General features: G+C 37.9%; 1 protein-coding gene across 8 annotated transcripts in view; it reads right to left on the bottom strand.

Annotated features, from left to right (window-relative positions):
• Positions 1-21,634, bottom strand: part of CFAP20DC (CFAP20 domain containing) — a 186,529-nt gene extending 164,895 nt beyond the window's left edge. For 4 of the 8 annotated variants that reach the window (XM_036878569.2, XM_036878572.2, XM_036878568.2 and 1 more), the window contains exons 1-4: positions 21,236-21,633; positions 18,842-18,931; positions 17,055-17,148; positions 9,398-9,470 (exon numbers count right to left, since the gene is read on the bottom strand). In XM_036878569.2, the coding sequence (XP_036734464.2) occupies positions 9,398-9,470; positions 17,055-17,148; positions 18,842-18,931; positions 21,236-21,256 (278 nt within the window). In that variant the 5' untranslated portion in view covers positions 21,257-21,633. Of the gene's footprint in view, positions 1-9,397; positions 9,471-17,054; positions 17,149-18,841; positions 18,932-21,235 lie in introns of all 8 variants that reach the window. The other 4 variants (XM_036878571.2, XM_036878567.2, XM_036878570.2 and 1 more) reach the window with 3 other exon arrangements.
• Positions 21,635-22,202: the final 568 nt, after the last annotated feature.

Raw genomic sequence — 22,202 nt, 5'->3', positions numbered from 1 at the left:
TGCCCCCAGTTCCTATTTCAGTACTTTGGGAGTGCGGCCCATGCATCCCCAGGTTGCTAATGCTGCTGATAGAAAGCACTGCTTTAGTCACAAAAACACTCTGGAAATTATTACACCCAAATGTTAAAACTTACTAGTGAGAATCTTAGAATTTAAATGAGAGAAACACAGGCTAATAATGAGGAGAGGGAGTGTTGAGAGGGAGGAAGGGGGAACCACTGACCAATTTCTCCTCCTTAAAATCATGCCCTCGGCTGGCTGTGGCACCCATCAATGTTCCTCGAGCAGCCATCTCCGGAGTCTCATTGAATCACCCCCTGAAATATTCTCCATGCTTCAGGGCCAGGTCTTCTGAAACCATTTTTACTGAGCACAACTGAACTGAACAGGAGTGAGTGCCTGACCCAAGCTAACACAATCAGACTCTCTCTCTAGGTATTTTGAAATTGCCTGGTAGGACAGGAAATGAAGCAGAAACATGGAAAAGGCTGAGATGAAGAGAGAGAGAGGGTGCTTAAGGCTTTCTAAGGCTGGCTTCCACACCGAGCTGCATTACTGTCCTCGGGCTTCATGTGGCACCCCAGGGTGCTTTCATTTGCTGGCCCCCACTGTGTCTTGATTCACTCAAGCTGGTTAACAGAAATGAGTCCAGATGAATCTAGCCCCTCTCTGCAACACTAACAACTTTACTACTGAAAATGAACTCATGGGCCTTTTGACCCCTGAGACACACACTGTCAATCTGATATTTAACCTTCCTTAATAGCCTATGCCAGGGTGCTATCACCAAGCTGGTGAGGAAATAACAAAAAAAAAAAAAATGCTTATACTCATTTCTTTTTGTTGGGTATTAAAAATTTTTTAAACATATAAACCTTCTTGCCACTTTTCAAGTATCAGGTAAAACAAGTATCACTATTTATTTTACTAGGAATATCAGGCTCTCTATGCCAAAAGTTAACAGAAAACCCAACACAAACTAGCTCACTTAATAAATGGAATTTATTAGCTCACATAACTGGCAACTACAGAAGTAGGACAGGCTTCTGGGGTTGACTGATTTATCCACTCAAAGCAGTCATCAACGACCCAATTTCTTTCTCTTTTCCTCTTCTAGCCACCTGGGTCACCTTCATCCTCCTGGTCACCGAAAGGGTGCCAGATGCAAACAGTGCTGCTAGTCCAGCATCCCGCAGTGCCCTAAAATTCACTCTGATTGGACCATAGTAGGTCATATCTTCACTTTTCCCCCCAAAGGAAGTATACCACACCACAGACTAAAGCCAACTTAAAGGAATCAACAATGCAAGAATCAGAAATTACTGAAAGAAATAAATGAACATTTATTGATCATGTGCTATGTGCCAGCTAGTACGCTGGATCTCTGTAAACAACCTGAAGTCCAATTAATTCTGCTGCTGTCTACTGTAACATCTGGGCAGTATCTTTTCCAAGTAGAGCTCAGAAATTCAAAATTCAATTACAGCCTCAACTGGGATCAAATGTGTTGGCCCTGAAGATCTCATGGTCTAGTTAGGGTAGAGAGTTGCTTGTGGAGATACATAAATAGTAAGTCCATTATGTGATAAATGCCAAAACAGAAATGTGAAGTGTTATTGCCAAGATACACTTTTTATTTACTACCTCTATTTCATTCAATCAAAGTCATTTCTGTGAGTCCAAATAAAGACTCTAGAAAATGTGTATATCCAAATAAGAAACTCTACAATTTATGTGAAAAAAAAATTACAAAAATCAGTAATGCTAGGAGACACCCCACTGACCAAAGCAGGACTCTCCTTCCATTTATTACTGGCTAACTTAATCAAAACCAAATACCTTCATAAAGTTCTATGATATACCTTAGTTGCTAAAAGGAATTTTTCCTCCATATTTAGTAGTTCTAGAATGCTCCATTAATGAAGATGTCCTAAAGGATCATGAATTTTATAATGGAGACTGTAAGTCCCATAACATACATATTATATTCTATTTTGTAGATGTTTCAAATTATTTTTATTTTGAATGATTAAAATAATTAAGTACCAGAGTGAAAATAAAATACAACGAGAAGGAAGGAGACAAGCCAGAGGAAACGTTTCTCTTGACAACAAAAAGTGATTACATATCAGTGGCACTGAAGAAACATATCCTACTGACTTTGCCGTATCAAAGAAGGGGGCGCATCTGGAAGACCTATGATTTGCTGTGAGTCACTTTCAGTCACTCTTGTTTGTGAAGGAGAACAGGGGTTACTGGGAAACAGCAAAGGCCAGTTTCTTATGCTTTAAGTCATTGGAAATCTACCTGCTTATCTATTTTCCCAGGAATGAACATTCCTATCTGTGGTTCTCCACTTGGCCTGATCACCTGCAACTCTCTTCATACCAACTCATGTTATAGTTCCTACAGTTTTGGTTTTTTTGAAAAACCACTAGCATCCACACCCAAATCATGGGAGTCACTTCTGCTTCCATGTTTAAGTTAATCACTTCCTTCCAGATAGAGAAGCTGCACAAATCAACAGTCAAGCAGGTTCCCAAGGAAAAACTGCTTATCCACTTCTCTCCAGGCATGGGTACCATGAAAATTTCACAGGGAAAACAGGCTTGCCCAACTGGCATCAAAATGTTTCAGAAAAGCAATCTAAAAATTAAATATCCCTGCACTTTTATCTATATTTAGAGATGTAAAAATTAAATTAATATTTACTATACAGTTACTATTTGGCATATCCAATTTAATTCTTGTAATCACTGAAAAACAGGTATATGTAGCATCCCCATTGTACAGATGAGGCTGTGACACACAGAGCATTCTGCAACTTGCTCAGGGTCATCAAGCTAATACAAAGCCAGTGACTCCCAGGCCTGTAATCCGACGCATCACAGAGCCCTGACTTGTGCCCTCTTAATGGTTATGGCTATCATTTAGCTGCACAGTGCACACAAATGTATGGCATTTTATTATGATCTTACAGAGTAAGAACACTTCCAAATATTTGCATGTGTGCAATTTTTCTTTTGCTTGTATTTTAATTTAGGTTTCAACATGTATCTAGGTTATCTAAAGAGTATTGTCAAAATAACTTAGAAAAGTAAAATGAACCAAACTAAGAACCAGGAAGAAATGATTTCACAAAGAACATTTATTTAACAGATAAAGAATACAGCACCTGATTTATATACTTACCATACATGTTATCTAAAACTTCCACATAAATCCTATTTTAAGGCATGCAAATTTAATATATTATGAAAGTCAGTATGCAAAGCATCTTAAATGCTCTCTTTACTAATGCATGTAACAAAATACACTGATTATGCAAGTACATTTAATTGGATACAATTAAAATAATGAGATTTAAATACTGATTTTAAAAAAGAAAAAAAAGCAGTTGGAATTAGCCATGAGATGCATTCAAAATGTTAATTAAACTTGCAATGTCACTTTAGTGTACAATACTTCTATTTAAAAAAAAGAGCAATGACCGGCCATTTTCACCCAATTCTGAACACATATTTTAGAGATGATTTCACTCAGTGACATAAAAGATTTCATTGGATAATATAATACTTTGTGCTCGGATAACATCTTTATAAATAACTTAAGCACTATATAGCAACCATTATTTTCTTCAAAGAAAGGCATCAAAATGACCAGAAAGGTAAGAAAGTAAATTTTCCACAGGAAGCGTTGCGCTTGGTTAAATGGATACAATCTCAAAAACTCTCACCAATGTCATTCTGACCTAAAGATTTCAAATGTAGGTATTCTCTCAACTCTGGGTGGCTTTAAAGTGGCCGCAGAAGACCGATGACCTGTGAAAAGGACAGGTCTGCAGCTGTGAGGTCATATTCACTTGGTTTAAAGTTTCAAAAAAATCTGTTGTCTCAATGCCACTAAAAAAGTGATGGCAGAAGCAAAATTCAGTAGGTAGAAGGACCTGAAACTTCCATTAAATTTCTCTTCTGATCTCTTTGTCTCAGTCACTGGTTAACAATACAGAAAAGGTGATGTAACAGTAACTGTCATTAAATTACCTTGAGGCCAGAGCTTTGTTTTATAGGATGGGTATGTTTTAGTTTTCCATTTTAAAGCAATATACATGGACCTAAACCTCCTAAAAGTTTTTAGAAACAAACAGTATCACTGATTAGCTCTGGCAATTAAAATAAAAATCTTTCACATAACCATTTACTGAAGAGGAAACTAAGAATTTAAGTATCCAGCCCAAAGGCACTTAACTAGGGGATGCAACAGGAAAAGACAAAAATTGGAATGAGCATCATAAATTTTAGAGTGAACTCTAGGTTAAAATTACTAAACTTTATCCACATATAACTTCAAATTCAGAATATTTTAATGAAGAGATCACAAACAATCAGTTAAAATTTGAAAGGATTAGGGATCCTTTCAGAGGTCCCTCTCTTTTTTTAAGAATTTACATTATCAGATTCCAAATGAAAATAGTACTGCAAACAGCTAAGGGCTCAAAAATATGTAACCTTCTGACAATAATATTCCCTAGGGCCCTCAGGCTAAGAATCCCAACCTCTCCAAACAGCACATGATGCTCACCACTGGCTTTCATAGTGTTTTCATACCATTATATTGAAAAGGCACTGACTGGTTGAGCTGAGAGAAAATGAGAAAAATAATGTCAGTTCACTAGAGGCATTAACAGCATAAAACATCTCTCAGAATTCATCAAGTTAATGACAAAATCAGGATACAGAAAGGAATTAATGCAGCTCAACACTATTCAGTAAAATGAATGCAATTCCTGTCAAAAAATAAAATATTCCAAAATCATTTACTGTGAGTGGCAGCATCAAATATAGCGAAATGAATTTCTATTTTGAGATACAGTTGGTTCTTTTCCAAGACCTCAGGTTCATGGTGTTCCTCCTGTGCACCAGATGTCTGTCCCCAGACTCTGAAATGCCTAACAACCTACAAAGGGGAGTCATTGGCTTCCCACTGCCATGCTGATGCAGTATGGAAGAAACCACCAAATCAAAGAATTCTAAAAAATCTGTTGTTCATTAACTCACTTAACACTCTGGAAATGAACACTGCAACTAATACGGAGAAATAAGCAAGTCAAAATGAAGGATTTATTTGTAAAAAGCAAGGGAGGGGATATTCTTTTGTGGACTGACACCAGAAGAGAGAAATGTAAGAGGATTCCATTACTTTACTGCTAAATGTACTGTGTGGTTAGTACAGTAAACACTCTCTTTGCTCTACATGCAAAATGTAATGTGTTCGGGTAATTGCTGGTCAGGCTGTGAAGCTCTAAAGCCACTTTATCCACAGGTGCAAGATTCTGAATGATAATTTAGATGTTAAAGAAAAACAAAGGACTAGGCATGGACTAAATTAAAGAATCAATATAGACGATGGGAAGTTGTTTCTTACCTCTCGTTTTTTAAACAAGTGTGTTATGAGTATTGTCACTTTTGAGATGCAAAATACAAGAATAAAAAATATTTGGGGGAAATTCTTTAACTCTCAGGCATCTGTCTCTCAAAAGGGTGAAGATAGAAATAGGAACATCTCACAAAGACAGACCTTTCCTTCCTGGGACTCTAATGTAATACTGTATTATGAAGTCCCTAAAGAAGATGTAGAAGGCTTAGTATTTTCACCATATACTAAAACTCAAATAAAATACCCCTACCATAATGTACATATGTATAGTTAGATAGAAAAAAAACAATACTTATAAGTATGGCAGCAGGGCATGGTGCTGCAGAGCACAGGCTCTAGATTTAGCCAGCAAGTTTGAACCCTGGCTCTAAGAGTTAGTAGGTCTGTAACTTCTGGGAAATTCCTTAACCTTTCTGGTCTTCAGTATTCTCAATGGTCAAAGTAGAGGCAATAATTATGAGTATCACACAGGTTTGTTTTGAGGATTATTTGAACTAAAACAATTGAAGTGTTTAGAACAATGCCCAGTATATGGTATGTGCTTAATGAACGTTAGTCATAATTACTTCATGTTAATTTTCTCATTTAATTTTTATGACACATCTATGGTAGGTGTTCATTACTCTCATTTCATACATAAGGTAAATAATTTGTTCCAAGTCCCAGAGACTTTGACACTGGATATGTCCAGTTCTAAGACTATGATCTTCTACCTTATAATTCACATGTTCCCTACAGGTCTTGCTCTTAGGTCATCCTAACATTTATCCAGATGTATTTAAACTGCCTTTTAACTGACCTTTCACCCTGAGAGATTGGGTCCTGGTTATTCATTTCAGTCCATTACTCCAGCCCCGCCCACTCATCACATTTCAAAGTCACATTAGGTGCTGGGACACCATGCTGACCAGAGCCAACAGGGTCCATGTCTTCATGCAACTTAAAGAGACAGCTAACCAAATATGGCAGTTGTAATGAAGAAGAGCAGGGTGCTAGAAAAGAGCATAGAGATGAAACTTACTTAGCTTGGAGAAATCAAAGGCTTTTCTGAAGAAAGGACACTTCAGCTGAGATGAGAAGACTGAGTAGGAGTCAGCACCCCATGGAAATGGGGATATTGACCCTTTGTGTTCGGGACCCTGAGCAGACACCTCACCTGGTGTAGGAGGAACGAAAGCCAGCGTGGCTGACAAACGGGGAGCTCAGGGCAGAGGGGGAAGCTCAAAGCAAGAGAAGGGAGGAGTAGGAGACCAGAGCACACAGGAGCATCAAGGATTTGGGAGTTTATCCTCGGTACAAAGGGAATTTCCATTTCTTTTTAGAAAGATCACTCCAGCTGTAATATGGAGACCAGTCTGGTAAAGGATAAGAGAGGGATCTGGGAAATCCACGGGGATGCTCTAACAGTAGATGAGGGAACTGTGATGGTGGTTTTGGCGTGGGAGGGTAGCAGTTAGTAGGGGGAAGTGAACAGACTCGAGGCATACTGACCCCCCACGTCTAACAGACTGCCTGACAGTAATAGGAATTTAGTACTTTGCTGACTCACTGAGCGATTCCTTAAGCAGAGCTGTTGCTGATTCTAAGGCATCCACTAACCCCCAGATACATGACCCCCCTGCCCCACCACAACAGTATAATCATCTAGTGGACATGAAAGACACAGGAAGAAGATGAAGAAATTATTATTAAATTCATAATGCAGCTGGCAAGAGTCCACTTATGAAAATCTCTTGATGTGTAAATGTATCTTTGTGAAACAATGCCTCTCCCATTCTGACAATGGAAAATTTTAGAAGCCAGGTATCTTTCTACTCCGTGACTTTCCAAGCTTGTTAGAGAAATGCATTATTTAAAATAGCCTGGAGCTATGCTGCTAGAAACAGTAAAACACTATGGGTGCTGAAAGAAAGCCCTTTCGTTTAAGGAAAAAAAAAGCTGTAGTTAAGACAATCTATACTCATTTGTCTGTCTTATAAAAACATGGTCTCTCTCATTATGTCCTAAAACAGCAAAATATTTTGATTATCAGCAACAAATTCAAATGCAGAGTTAATATATTTTCTTATAATCTGATAAATGCACAAAGTCAGGATGGAGAATGTCTTCTTTGTGTTATTTAATGATTTCAACCTTTTGTCCATAAGACATTTATTTGCTAAAAATTATAAAACTAAAACCATTTGGAAAATCCAAATGTTTGTCCATGTGAATAAGACAACAAGAAAATCCATGAGTATACTCATCTGAATTCAAAACCTAATCCTTAATCCCATCACCCCTGAAAATATTTTCCCAAATTTAAATAAGCCAAGAGCATTAATAACAGGGTAACAAACTGGTTGTCAGGCATACTTATATCTGCTACTCTCTTGGTAGGACTAAGATACCCATAGACTTCTCAATATTAAAAGATTCAACTATTATTAACTTGTAGAAACAGTATAATCCTACACTAAGCTAAGGTGATAAGCTCAAGTATCTGGAGGCACAAATAAACCTTAACTTTGCAGAGGGAAAAGTGCTCCTCGGCAAAAGATTCTGTTCCGAAGTCCAACAAAGGGTCCTGCACAGCTTTGCCCGAAAGGCCAACTACCAGGGTTCCTACCACTGTCTCTGAAGAATCTCGAAGTATAGGTGGTAGAGATCAGAAGAATAAGGGGGGCTGGGTTGAATTTCTATGTAACAACCTTGAAAATAAAATATAATTTGCCTTCTTCCATTTGGTAGGAAACCACTTTCCTTTACACTGAAAGAAAGCTTCATACTTTGTACTTTTCAGAATGTCTTTTGAGTCTTGAAAATGCTTTTTCTGCAGAACCAGGAAAAGATACATAAGAGCATCAAATAATCCTTTGGTCCTGTTACTATAAGAACAATTTTAAAGAATGTTGGTGACCATGGCAGACAGTAATAGAAAATCTTAGAATTGTACTTAAATTTAAAGTTCAATTACAAAAAAAGTATAAATTGTTCCATCTATACTTTATCACTCAAGAAAACAAGACTGTATATTATTAGTTAAAATTCTGTAAAAATCTGTAAAATTAGTTTTAAAAGACTGCATATTATTAGTTAAAATATTTTACACATGGACAAATCATAAATATTTTAATTCACATAAAGAGAGAAATGAATAACCTCAAATCTATGTTATTCCCATTTTATTAAGAAAGCTCTTCCTTCATCCTGCCCCAGTGCAACAAGTACATGTCACCTTCATTAATAGGATAAGTCATTTCTTCCATCAGGGAAAAATACAAGGCTAAGCTTACACCTTGGACAGCTATTAATCACAAAAGAAAATTAGAAAATAGCATACCTTAAATGTAATGTGTTGTTAAAAGTATACACATTTCTTAACAAAATCTTAAATGATATTCCATTCTCTGTGAGTGTGCAAGTCATTATTTTCATTCTCAGGGTCATCTCAGACAATATACTGCTCAAATGAATAAGAGCTGTAATTCTCATTTTTGCTAAACAATCTGTTCATAGCAAGGACATTTAAAACAAATAGGTTCCAAGCCATCTTACGTAAACAGGAAGACCAATATTTTTAAGCTAAATTACATTAAAGTGAGGTATTTTGATCAATTTAAAACCCATCATAGTTATCAATAGCAGACAAGTACAAACCATAACATCCCCCTTCATCTGAACCCAAATCTCAACTTTTGGATTACTTATTTCTTCAAGTTATAGGCTGTTTTTTGTCAAATTCATAACCCTTGATATTTTCTTAAGCAGATAAAATTTGCTCTCTTTCCCTAGGGAAATGCCAGACACAGTGATATCTGAGAAATACGATTAAATTAGTTTAATTACTTCATGTCGACTTGGTAAGTTTCTGCTCTTTAATGCAAAAGCTGCTACTTGTAATTAATGACTATTCGTATTGCTTCAATTGATCAAATGTCAAATACACATAAAACTTTTAAAGAAGTTCTGTATATCTTACAGCAATTCAGTGGAGAAGTCTTGTCCCAGGGGTATGTAAATCTGAAGTACAAGAAACCTCTGGATCAGGCCAACTAGAATGAGAGGGAGAAAATACACATTTATATGTGCAAACCATTTGTATGTGATATAAACAAACACAATCACATGCCATCAACAAGCTGAAGCTTTTAGCACCTCAGTAATATACAGTATTGCACCAGTGCTACCCATGAGTTACAACCTCATTATGAAGCAAAAAAACTGATGAAAATTCAATCTATAACAACAAATGTTGCCTTTTAGAGTTCCATCTGTGGGCTTGGTGAAATTTTTATGAAAATTAAAAAAATAATAGTAACTTTTTATTTACTATTTTTATTAGGTTGCAAGAGAATGTACACACCGAAATGCATTTGATAGAGACATATAAAATTGAACTATAGATTCCCATCAGGGTGGCCATAAAAGCACGTGGCAGTTATTTTTATTCACTGAGTTTTAACTGTACTAAACAACTTAATAAAAAACAATAGATCAAGAAAAACAATTCTAATTATGACAACTACAGCTGAAGTTTTGATGAGCCATATCTAGTTAATATGGTTTTAAATGTGTCCACACTGAGATGGAAGGAGGAACATATTTTAATTTATAATACCTTTCGTTAATTTAACATACTTTTAATTTACTTAATGCTCACAAATTAAGAACTGATAGCTTTTCTTCCCTCTCACCAGCTTCATCTACACATAACATCCTGGGAGTGAAACCAACCCCTATGGCACTTTAGATAGCTGAGGTCTACAAATGCTTCAAAAAATCAATTGATTTTATATTACCTCTTTAGACCTATTCACTCAATTCCTTTCCTCTTAGTTTTAGACTTTTGCTTTATCTTTCAATTATGATGGTCTTAATGGATGTTATAGTTTCACATCCTCCTAAAACATGCCTTTTAGGTACTTTTTTCCGGAGGTGGGGCTTTGGGTAGGAAATGGAGATGTCTGGATTTACCTGTGAACCTCTCTTACAGATTTAACAGTACAGGGCAACACATGGATAAAAGAAAGCCACTGGTCTAAAATGCATGTTATTTCTGTTTACCTGACTTAGTAGGCTTAACAAATATAAGTATTTTAAAATAACAATATATGTTTGGACAGTTTTTACATAAAGACCTCTGGTTTATAATTCTTTCGGTAAATTGTTTTGCAACATTCCCGAACAACAGTTCCTATGTTTTACCCGGTATTTCATTCCTAAATAATAAGCATATTTTCTAGAGGGGAATATGCTTGATATTTTAAAAATCAAACATACAAAGATAACTTCTACTTAAAATACTAAACTTACAAACTGCTCCAGAGAGCCATCTATCTGTAGAGTAAGCAATATAGTCGAAATAGGGGAAAACAGGCTTTGACCTTAGAAAATTCTCTAGGAATCAAATTCCACCATATCCACGGGAAAAGTCAAGGAGGGAACGAGAGTTCAAGACTACAAAAATGAGATCCCAAAATGAGGCCAATTTAAATAAACCATTGTTAATCAGTCTCTCTCTTGTATCTTCCACTGATTGGCCTTAAGGTATCTTCCAATTGGACAATGGGCTCTGTAAATAGAGCTGAGACAGAGCACCAGGATAAATGAAATCAGTCTTTACAAAAGGTTTCTAATTTATGTCAGAAATCTCACTGAATCAGCAATGTTCTCTTTAAATACAAAGAGCTACACATATAGGGCATTTTTGTATGAACATTTTTAGATATGAAAGATGCCTGCCCTCAAAAAAAGAAAGCTTTGTAATTCAACTTTCTCACATACAGAAGCTCTAGTTTCCAAAAGGCTTCACTCCTAAGATTAAAAGAAGTATGACAATACCGTATGGTGATGATCTGACAAAGAAAAAAGTACTTTAATAACATTTGACACACACTGATACTGTGTGTCAAATGCTAAATAAACTCTATAGTGATATTTTTTTCCGGTGATCTGGTAAATTTAAACTGACTTTTCATGTGTACATTATATTTAAAATCACTCTAACCAAAAAATGCCTATTAAATACATAAATTCATAAAAATTTAGGCTTTTTACTAAAATATGCAGGTTTCTGCAGTTTTATAATCTGTTCTCTCCCTGAGACAAATTACCTCTATTTTTAAGGGATCAGGTCCTTTTTCCTTTGACTATTTTAAAACACATTTAACTGATCAAACACCATTAGATTTTTAAACAGTGGTTTATAGCTGCTTCATTACAGCAAATTACAGTTGTACACCTCATATACATTTTATAAATGTTACATTATCCAAAGAGTTTGGACTGGACCAAAGGAGAGTCATCCTTTACAAGCGCCCTCATAAATGAGGACTAAAGCTATTTCCTGGTTCCTTCCACAGCCCTGGCACAAAGAGCGCCCTCTCTCACCTTAACACAGAAAGAAAGTTATGCCTTCCTTAGGAGTTACTCCATACTCCTTTGGCAAATCAGAAAACCTGTCTGGGTCCTTTTACTTTTCTTGTGTAAAACTGGGTTACTAATTTAGATTTACACTTAACAGGATTATTTGTATGGAGTAAATTAGACCTATCATTCAATAAAATTTATTGGGCATCTGCTATGAGCAAGACTCAAAATTGAATTTTTGTCATAAGACAGGCATGGTCTCTGCCCTCCAGGAACTTACATTCTAGTTCTGTGAAGGAGAACGTCAGCATGCTGTGAAAGCATATAATCTTGGGTCTATGGGGGGAAGAGGATGATGAGTAAAGGTGTTCTTGCAGAAATAACATTGGAATTCAGTTGGGAAGAATAGGCAGGGATTGACTGGGCAATGAAGACGGGGATAGGAGAGAGGGACACACATTACAGGGAGAGGGAATACCCATCACGGGATGAAAAAGGCCATAGTAGAATGTATGAAATTAAAGGCCTCGTGGACCGGTGGAAGAGACAGAGGGGAAAAACAAAGGAGGCACATCTGGCAAACAGCCAGGAATGCAATCATTCAGGGCAACGAAGGCCATATAAAGGACACAGGTCATCCTGAAACCAATGGGAGCCACTTAGACAATTCATTCATTTATTCAACAAAGATTTACTGAAGGTCTACTATGTGCCAGGCACTGTCTAGGCAAACAAAATAGACTATATTTCTCTGCTGGTGCAGCTTACTTTCTGATGACAGTGAGAAAAACAAAAACAAAAAATAAATAGTACATTAAATGGATGTAAGTACTATGGGGAAAGGTAGCGCAAGGTAAGTGGGATCAAGAATGCACAAGGGTCAGATCAGAGTGGGCTCCTGTCGAGATGACATTTTTAGTAAAGGACTGAAGAAGGAGAGAATGAGCCATGTGGCTGTTTGAGAGAAGAATACTCTAGGCAGAGAGTACAGCTTGTACACAGGTGTTAAGGTGACAGGGTATCAGGTCATGTCTGAAAACAGCAGGGAGACACGTATGGCTACAGCAGAGTGAACCAGGGTAAGAGGAGATCTGTCGGAGTTAGGAGGGCACTGGATACCGCAGGGTCCCTCTGATCTTTGGTCTGTACTCTGAGCTGGGCACTTTCAGCATAGGAGTGTCTTACACTTGAAAGTATCATTCTAGCTGCTCAAATGACAACAGACTGTAGGGGAGGTGTGTCAGAAACAGGCAGGACAATCAGAAGACAAGAGTAACATCCCAAGCACATGTTAATGATGGCTGGGACCACGATGGAAGCACTGGAGGTGGCCAGCAGTTGTCAAACTTTGAATCTAACCAACAAGATCTTCCTGGTGTAATGAATGCAAAGAAGAAAAAACAGACTGATTTAAGAGTTTTTGATCTAAGCAACTGAAAAGACAAGTCATTAACAACTGAGATAGGGCTATCTGTAGGAGGAGGTGGGAGAGAGGAATTTCTAGTAAAGCTGTCCAAGTAGAAATGCCAAATAAGCAACTAAATATGCAACTGTGGAGTCTGGGAGAGAAGTTTGAGCCAGAAATGGAAGCTGGTGTAAGACAGAGATGGTATTTAAAGCCATGAGACTAGAGCCAATAATCAGGGGAGTAAAAGAAAATAAAGGGTCAAGGACTAGATCCAGGGGCACTGCAATGTTAAGCTGGGTTGGGGAGAAGAACAAGAACCATGAAAGGAAACTAAGAAGGAAGATGGTGCAGTAGAAAGAAAAGTAGGAGTATGGGACTCCTGGAAGATGTGTGAAGAGAATATTACCAAGGAGGAGGGTGCTGACTTGTCAAATACTGCTATGTTAAACAGATGGGGGCTAAAAACTGACCACTGGATTCACTGGTGTTCTTGACAAGACACTATAGTAGAGTGGTGAGGTCAAAGCCATTGAAGGGCTTTAAACAGAGGAAGTCATAATAAGACTCATTTTAAAAAAAATACAGAAGAGAGGGAGGGGGAAAGTTTGGGACAGTGGTGGGTTGGGAGGACGACCTTATAAAGATGAGTTCATCCTCCCAGGCAGCTGCAACTTAGATCAACACAAGGCTTTAGGGATGCTGATCCCGGGAGACACCGATAGAATTCAGATGTCACAGGCAGAGAAAACAGTGGTTTCAAACTTGAGCCTCAAACAGAAGATCCTGGGGCAGATCACCCAAATGCTACTGTGTGAAAGAGCTGTTTCTCATAGGGGCACCTCTATATAACATGTTCCAGAGTGAAGAGCACCACAGATTTATTTATTCAGCTAACAAATGATTTACTCAAGTGTCATTACCAAGAACAGCTGGTTACAAAGAAATTATAACCCAAATTGTTCCAGTTTCTTAATGCAGTAAATTCAACAAGATTATTAAACACCAACTGTACACGATACACTAAGTTAGGGGCTACAAGGTAGATGGTGCAAGATTGCTGCACTGGAGAAATGCACAAACTGATAATCACTATCACACTTTCCTTTATGTGGTAAGTTGCTGCATTAAAAAATAATTGACATATTTAGAGATATTCAAATATAACTCAGAAATATTACTATTTAAAATGAAAAGTTAACATACTTAATTTCATTCTTAAACTTTTTTCCTAAGTACCTAATATAGTAGGAAACAGTATTGGTACCTAATGTCAAGTTTGCATAAATAAAGTGGATGTTTACTCTTAAAATAGGAATACATAATGTAATGGAACTAAATTTACAAATGTTAATTGAAAGGCATTTCTCTATTCAAGACATGCCATTTAATTTAAATTAGCCCATAACAACTTCACTTACAAGGTCATTTTATAAAGCTAAAAATAACTGTAAAGTTCTGTTATGAAAAATGACAAACTATCTTAAAGGTATTAGTACAGCACAGGCGATATAAACTGTTTCGTTTGTTACAGTGCTGCAGTGCTTCAGAAAAACCAGATTAATTTTTAATTACAGGGCATTTGTACAAGAAACACATTAAGATATTATTCTGTTTCTTTCAATTAAAACTATCATCTTTCCATTTAAAAAGCAATTATAACTCATTAAATTTGTTTTATTAAAAAAAAAATTACAGAAAAGAAGGAAAGGGCAGCTTGTCTTTAGTTACTGAGCCTTTGGTAGAGGAGAAATCTTTCTCAGAGCCAAATGAGAAAGGTTTTTCGAAGTGGTTTGATTTTGTCACTGACATGATCATGTGCATGGATGCTGAGGGCATTACAGGGAAGTACAGGCCAACAATGAGAAAAAAAACAAAAGAATACTGGCTTTGAACAAAGTCATATTTTGGCGAATCAAATGTATGTATCCCACAAGGTCAGTATCCTTAAAAGATGGTACATGCCCTAAAGAATAACCTACAGCTTCAGATATGTTTCCCTGCTCATCTGAGTTCACCTCATTTATAAATTTTTATGGAAATGAAAAAAAACCTCTGCTATTAAAAAAAGGAACACACAGGAACTATGAAGAAATCATGATTTTAAAATGGTAATAAATTAATAAAAATTATTTTAATAATGATTATCCCTTCCTTTGAAGTGCAGGCTCTTACTATAGAAAGAAACACTAGCAACCAATTTTAAAATTAATCATCTTCCATGTGTGATTTCTAGGCTTGCTTTATGCCTTGGAAGTCTAAAATATGCAAATATAGTAGTTGAAATGGTAGGTACAGCAGAGAGCCTATGAAAATTTAGAAAACTGAATTAAAATGAGAAAATCTTGTACCAAGAACTGTCTTTTCACAGTACCTGGTACACAGTAGGTATTTAATGTTCTTGATGAATGAAGGAAGGAAGAAGTAAATCATGACTATAAAAAAATTGAGCTACTTCTATAAGATATGGAAGCTACCTAAACATCCATCAAGAGATGAATGGATAAAGAAAAAGTGGAACATATACACAATGGAATATTATTCAGCCATAAATAGAAATCCTGCCATTCGCAACAGCATGTATGGATCTAGAAGGTATGCTCAGTGAAATAAGCCAGGCAGGAGAAAGACAAATACTATATGATTTCACTTATCTGTGGACTAAAAACAAAGCAAAACAGAAAGAACAAAAAAAATAGCAGTAGACTCACAGACACTGAAAAGTGACTAGTGGTTACCAAGGGGGAGAGGGAAAAAGAGGCACAATAATTCACAATCATATATAAGCTGGTCATCGGGATGGTAGTACAGCATGGGGAATATAGTCAATGACTCTGGAACATCTTTCTACATTGATAGTAAATGCACTAAAGGGGGTGAGGATTTAATAATATGGGTAACTGTTAAACCACTATGTTGTTTATTTGAAACCAACATAAGACTGTATATAAATAATACTTCAATTAAAAATAAATTGGCTACTTCTATTTCTTAAATCATCTGAAATCTACAGTTAAAACTTTGGGCAAAGCTGATGAAAATCTGATTAATCATTTTGAAAAACTGTATTTCTTAAATGACATTAGGTTACTAAAAGCCTAATTTGGCAGCCTTGAATTTTAACCCCAGTTCTGCCAATAAGTGGGCAGATTTGAAGTGGGCAGATTATGATCTAAAGCTGATCATAAACTTAGGGGATCTCTCAGGGTTCCTTCCACTTTAGAATGCTGATTCTAATTTCCAAAGTAGTAAGAATTAAAATCTACTCTTTGGGATTAAAAAAAAACATATATCCATATCTATACTTACTAGATATTAATATTTCTAAAGATACACAAGTGTTGGTATGTCACTAAAGAGTGCTTTCTATAGTATTTTACAAAAATTTTTTCTCACAAATTAATTTCCTATAATTTAGGAACTCCTGAGTTTATTTCAAAGCTTAGCCTTAAATACCTGATATCCTGAGGAGGAACTAATTTCAGTGTGCTCATCTGTAAAAGAGCTACTGTGAGGATTAAATGTAAAATGCTTAGAAAGTAATAGGCACTAAGTGCTTAACAAATACTGTTATTATTAAAATTAATGGCTATGAAATAATCTTCTAAATCTTTTTAAAAATGCTACTAGATTTCTAATAAATAGTGAAGCAGACTATAGAGAGATAAAGCATGGATAAGATTACTTTCTAAATTAAAAAAAAAAAAACTGTCAGTTTACATCAACAGATGCCAATAAAATTCAAACTAATGCCTGTGTGTAAGACTTACAAGTATAGCTTTAAGCATCAAATGTTAAGCTTATTTATTAAGAATTATTCTTTAAAAAATATTACTTATTAAAAAATGTCAATCTCACTTACGGATTTGCTTATTCTCCTTTGGTAACTGAATTTTATTTGTTTGACTGCTGCCTTCCAGGACAAACACAAAGCTTTTAACTTCTTTATCGAACTCCTAGAGAACAAAAATGAACACAGTGGCAGTTGAAGCACATTTTATTTGGCTTCTATTAGAAAACTGGAATGACAAACCCACAGGAAAATGTCCCAGATTCAAATGACTTGAAAGTAAGCTCAGGCCTTGATGATACTCTTACCCTGAGATTTGTTGGAAACTGGAGTATAGAAGCCACACTAACACCCTTGACAAATCTTCTACGATCAAGACACTCTTCTTCCAGACAATTAAGAAGTTTTCCATGATTTCAGGGATGCCCAAGTTACTAATTTAGAGTTTCCAGTCTAGTTCCCCTTTCTCTCCTTTCATCTATGTATTTCTGTCTAACAGCACAGGCTGAATATCACTTACTGTTACAGAAATTATCTAACCTACGCTCTCTCCAGTCTGGAAGTTCCTTGGTTCCAGGCTATGGCCCACATAGAATTAATCACTGCCTTATTTTACTAGTGCTCCATCTTGAAGTTTTATATATTGTTTACTTAAAATTAGTACAAAGTAAAGTGTTACAATTAAGGTGTCCTAAAAAACTAAGGTGGGAGAAACAGAAACAAAAGAAACCTGGAAATGAAAAACCTCTTACACGTGAGAGTCCAATTTCCATAAGTCAAAGTGGGAGGTAAATTGTTATTTTTTTATTGCAAGAGAATTCCTAAATTTGAGTATAAAGACCCCTTCTTCACATTAAAGTATGTCACAGATCCTCCCGGTCTTCCTTTCTGTATGTGGTAAGAAATGCATCGTTAACTAATGGCTGCTACAAATTAAGTGGAATCTAAATAAATAAAATCAACAGCTAACCAAAATCTTCAACATGGTCCATAAACCCCTGCAGAGTCTGGCCCTTGCCCACCTTTTCAAACCTCAGTCTCCCACCTTGCACTCTCTCTTCTCTCCGCATCCTAACCTTACTAGCCTTCCTGCAGTTCCTAAAAAATTCCAAGCTCTCTCCTGACCCAAGCACTTTGTACATGCTTTTCCCTTTGCCTGAAACACTCTTCTCTCCATCAGCCCCACCAGTGCATACTCAACTTAGAGATCAAATGTCATTTCCTGGGGGAGCAAGGGCATTCAAAGTCTTGACTGAGCAGTGATTAAAATTATGTAACTATGGATCTGGGCTGGAGAGGGAAAGAAGTGAAGGCAGAGAAAATACATAAATAAAATGAAAAACGGGGGAAAGTAGAATGATCAATGGCCTAAGGGTGTCAATTAGGTTGAAAAACAAATCCAGTGGGAGTAACTGAGCTAGCAGCTCTAAGAACTAAAGACTGGGGTCAGAGACGGAGATCTGAATGTCTTAGTAATTTCAGAAGCCCTGCAGTTGTAGGTGATAAGGTACAGGGTGTGACAGAGGGAATGGGTGCAAAAGTAGAGTAGGAGAGGCCATTAGGAGTGAAGAAATCAAGAAACTGAGAAGCCTAAGGTTTGAAGAGACTTTTCACAGATACTGAAGTCCCCTAAAACAATGGCAGGACTTGGCATACAGAGAAGGGTTATGAGCTCTGGGCCAAAGTCTTAAAAGACTGGGAAGTGATGTATGAGAAGGCTGCAGCCAACAATGTCAGGAAAGAGTGTTAGAGTGAACAAACAGGAAAAACAATTCTGCAATCCTCTCGAGCCCTTTCTGTTACAACCTCCATTCTCATTCCTTTCCAGGACTTAGATGGCTCTAATTTCTAACACTTACTTTCCAAATCACAGATGGAGTGCCAAGGATCTTCCATTTTGCTCCAGGATTTTTCCCCTGAGCACTAAAGATTTCAACAAATGCACCTCCCTAGAAAACAAAAATGAAATATTTAAATTCAAGTGAAAGACACTAAGGAGGAAATGCTATCCACCACATGGTCTATTCACTGTCCCAGGCATCTTGTCAGCTAAGTAAATCTGGGAGGAAACATTATCCGTTATTACTCCTCCTTTATACCTTGATTGTACCTAAGCCACAGCCGTTCTGATTTGGGTCACCTTGGATTTAATGGTCGACGGATTTGTTTTAAAGCATGATAAACGTTAAACAGATCGTGCAATATAAACCTTAGTCTCTCAATATGGAGTTCCCTTACTTGACATGTACAGAGCATGCTTATAAAACATTCTATTCAACCCTGATGAAGGGGTTAAAACACAACTCTTGAGCCAGGCTAAGAAATTCTGATAATTATTTCTGGTTATAAACTTTCTAGTCATATTGACCTGACCTCCAATATCAACTTTGACATTTATTAACTATCTGACCTGGAAAGGTATTTAATCTTTTGATTTTCCATCTGTAAAATGGGTTGTAGGATTACATGGCGTTGTAAACATAAACTATCAAGCACAGTACCTTGCACTAGGGAAAGGCTCTATAACGCCGGCAACGTATTTTTTTTTTAATGGCAAATTGAATAGTTTAGTACTGATAAATAAAAAAGCTTAGGAAGGAATGGGGGTTGGGTAGGAGGGTGTGATTCTTATTCTGAGCATTATTCTGAATGAGATCTTTTTATATATTTAATACAAATTAATTTGCAGATCTATAAAATCTGTATAAGAAAATCATTTCTACAGACATGCTAGGTGTTTCCCTACTGTATACCTGAGAAGAAAATGGGGGGACATGCTTATGTAAAAACACTAAAAACATTACTAAATATCTGTAAGCTTTAATTTAAAAAGACAGGAATTCAGCAAGATGATTCTCTCTGAGAAAGAGTTAATTACAAGAAATTGAGAACCTTGAAATGAAGACTTAATATGGTTTTCTTTTATGGCTTGTTTGAATTATAAGCCGCACATGAGCAAAAGTGTCTGATTTTTGTAAAGACTTTCCAGCTTTTAATTTTTCTCAGTAATATAATGATGTTTTACTTCTGAGTTTTAACATGTAATCACTCTAAGATATCTAATTTCTTCTTCCTCAGCATTATGCTCATACTGTGCATGGACAGAATTACTATAGCTTCTTGGGTTGGGTCATATAGGACTATGATCTTTAAATATGGCAGCTTTTTATTTTAAGAGAAAAATGATTTATTTATTGAGATAGAAAACTCTCCTGCCATCTGTTTCTGCTTTCTCCAAGTTGCCCACAGTGGACACGTTTTATAAAAGTATATTTTACCTACGTTAAGTGAGAGAAACTTAAATTGTTCTAACACATTTAATGATACTGAACGAAGAAATGACATCATTTGGTAGTATTCGGTTAAAAAGGAGCAACAGAGAGGTGACCCCGTGGAGGGCTGTTTTGGGGCACAGGGACAAAACTGTTCATCATAATAACAGCAGGACTATATGATAGAGTTTGTAAGTAGAGAAGGTAACCTCAGGTAGAGGTGGGACGGGAGGGCAGGAGGCAAAGCAGCAAGGAAGATGCCCAGCGAGGTAAGGAAAGTGGGCCATGGGCTGGAGACTCTAGGATAGTCAAGGTGACTGAGGAAAACCCAGAAGCAGTTTCCCCCCAGTGTCTTCTTTGGACCATCTGCATCAGAATCAACTGGGGGAAGCTGTTCAAAGGTAAATTAACCAGCCCCACCTACAAAGATTCTGATTCACTGGATCTGGGGTGAAGGTCAGTAAATCTGCATTTTTTCAAGTACCCCAAGTGATGCTATGTACCCCATGGTTTGAGAATCACTGACTCCCTAGTTTTGGGGGAAAACGGCACAGTACACAGCCAAACGCTTTTCTTTCTTGGTTTAACCCACTCAGGCTTTCACTTATTCCCTGTCTTTTTAAACAGCATATGAAACACCACTGTGCATCTAATAGTGGGAATCCAAGGCGCTGGTTAAAACCCAAGATTTATGGGCCCTGCCCTCAAGATTCTGATTCTGGAGGTCTGGTGGGAACTGCAGATCTGCACTTCGATAAGCACTTAACTGGAAGTTGCAAAAGCCGAATCAGATGCCCAGACCTTGGTTGCCTTCTTTTTTTCTCTCTCTCTCTTTACCACTCACCCACTAATTCCTTCTCACCCCGAAAAAGCCCGTCATTGCTGGGGTAGGGGCGAAGCACGGTCCTGGGCCCGAACGCGAGCTACCTCACCCACGAGGAGAACGCTATTACGAACAGGTTGAGAGCCGTTTCGGGTTACCTGGTACTCATTTTTGAACATTCCCGCAAGAGGCCCGGGGCTTGGGGGGACACGGAGCTCAGGGCCTCCAGCGAGTAGCGTGACTCTGACGGCTGGAGATCGGCGGGCGGGAACCCTGAGCCCGACGGGCGGGGCAGGGCTTTGTGCTGGGCCCCGACTCGGTCAGGCTCTTCTCGGGCCCTGGTCAGCTGCACCTCAGGTCCGCGACCTGCACTTCAGGTCCGCGACCCGCACCAAGGCAGCCCCTGCCCAAGGGGTGCCCGGGAGTGGGAGGGCGCCGCTGCCGGGGCTGGTTCCGGGTGGGCCCTGGGGAACTGCTGATGCTTAACCAACAACCGCCCCTCGCCCGGGAAAGGCGGGCGCACTCCCACCGCCGCCCCGCCCCCGAAGCCGACTGGAAGGGGCGGGGCCGAACGGCGCCAATGTTCCGGCCGCACCCATTGGCTCCCAAGAAGCGCCTGCGCGTTGCGCTCTGTGGGCTTATCGCTGAGAGGCACGAGAGGTTACGCGGTGACGTAAGCGTTGCCCTGGTAACCGAGGATTTTTTAGGGAGGTCGTGGACCGCGCAACCTGTGACCCGCGCGCTCCTTACCTGGTGGCCTGTGTCAGAGAAAAAGCTTCAACTTATCCTACTTTAAGAGCTGCCTCAGAAGCTGGACTCTTCTAGAAAACCTGTCACGTTGCTCTTCGTTGTAAGCCCTGATAACTGGTAGGTTGCTGAGGGAGACTCATGGAATCATGGAACCCTCACTTGGCCTTTGGTTCGAAGGCTCCCAAACTTGGGTTCGTCGAGACAGGGTCACTGAGACCCATTCGTTGTTTCCGAAGGCCCAAGGAAGTAAGAGTATTTACTCAAGATCACTGCACACGTTAGAAAGCCAAGGTTTTTGCTCAAAATAGTAACTACATAACATATGGAGCCAGGCACTTTTAACTATTCGGTTGCTTCATTTAGTTTCAATGTCAG

This window comes from Manis pentadactyla, chromosome 1 (genome assembly GCF_030020395.1).
Source record: "Manis pentadactyla isolate mManPen7 chromosome 1, mManPen7.hap1, whole genome shotgun sequence".
In the NCBI taxonomy this organism is placed as follows: Eukaryota; Metazoa; Chordata; class Mammalia; order Pholidota; family Manidae; genus Manis; species Manis pentadactyla.
This window is presented reverse-complemented; position numbering and strand designations above follow the sequence as displayed.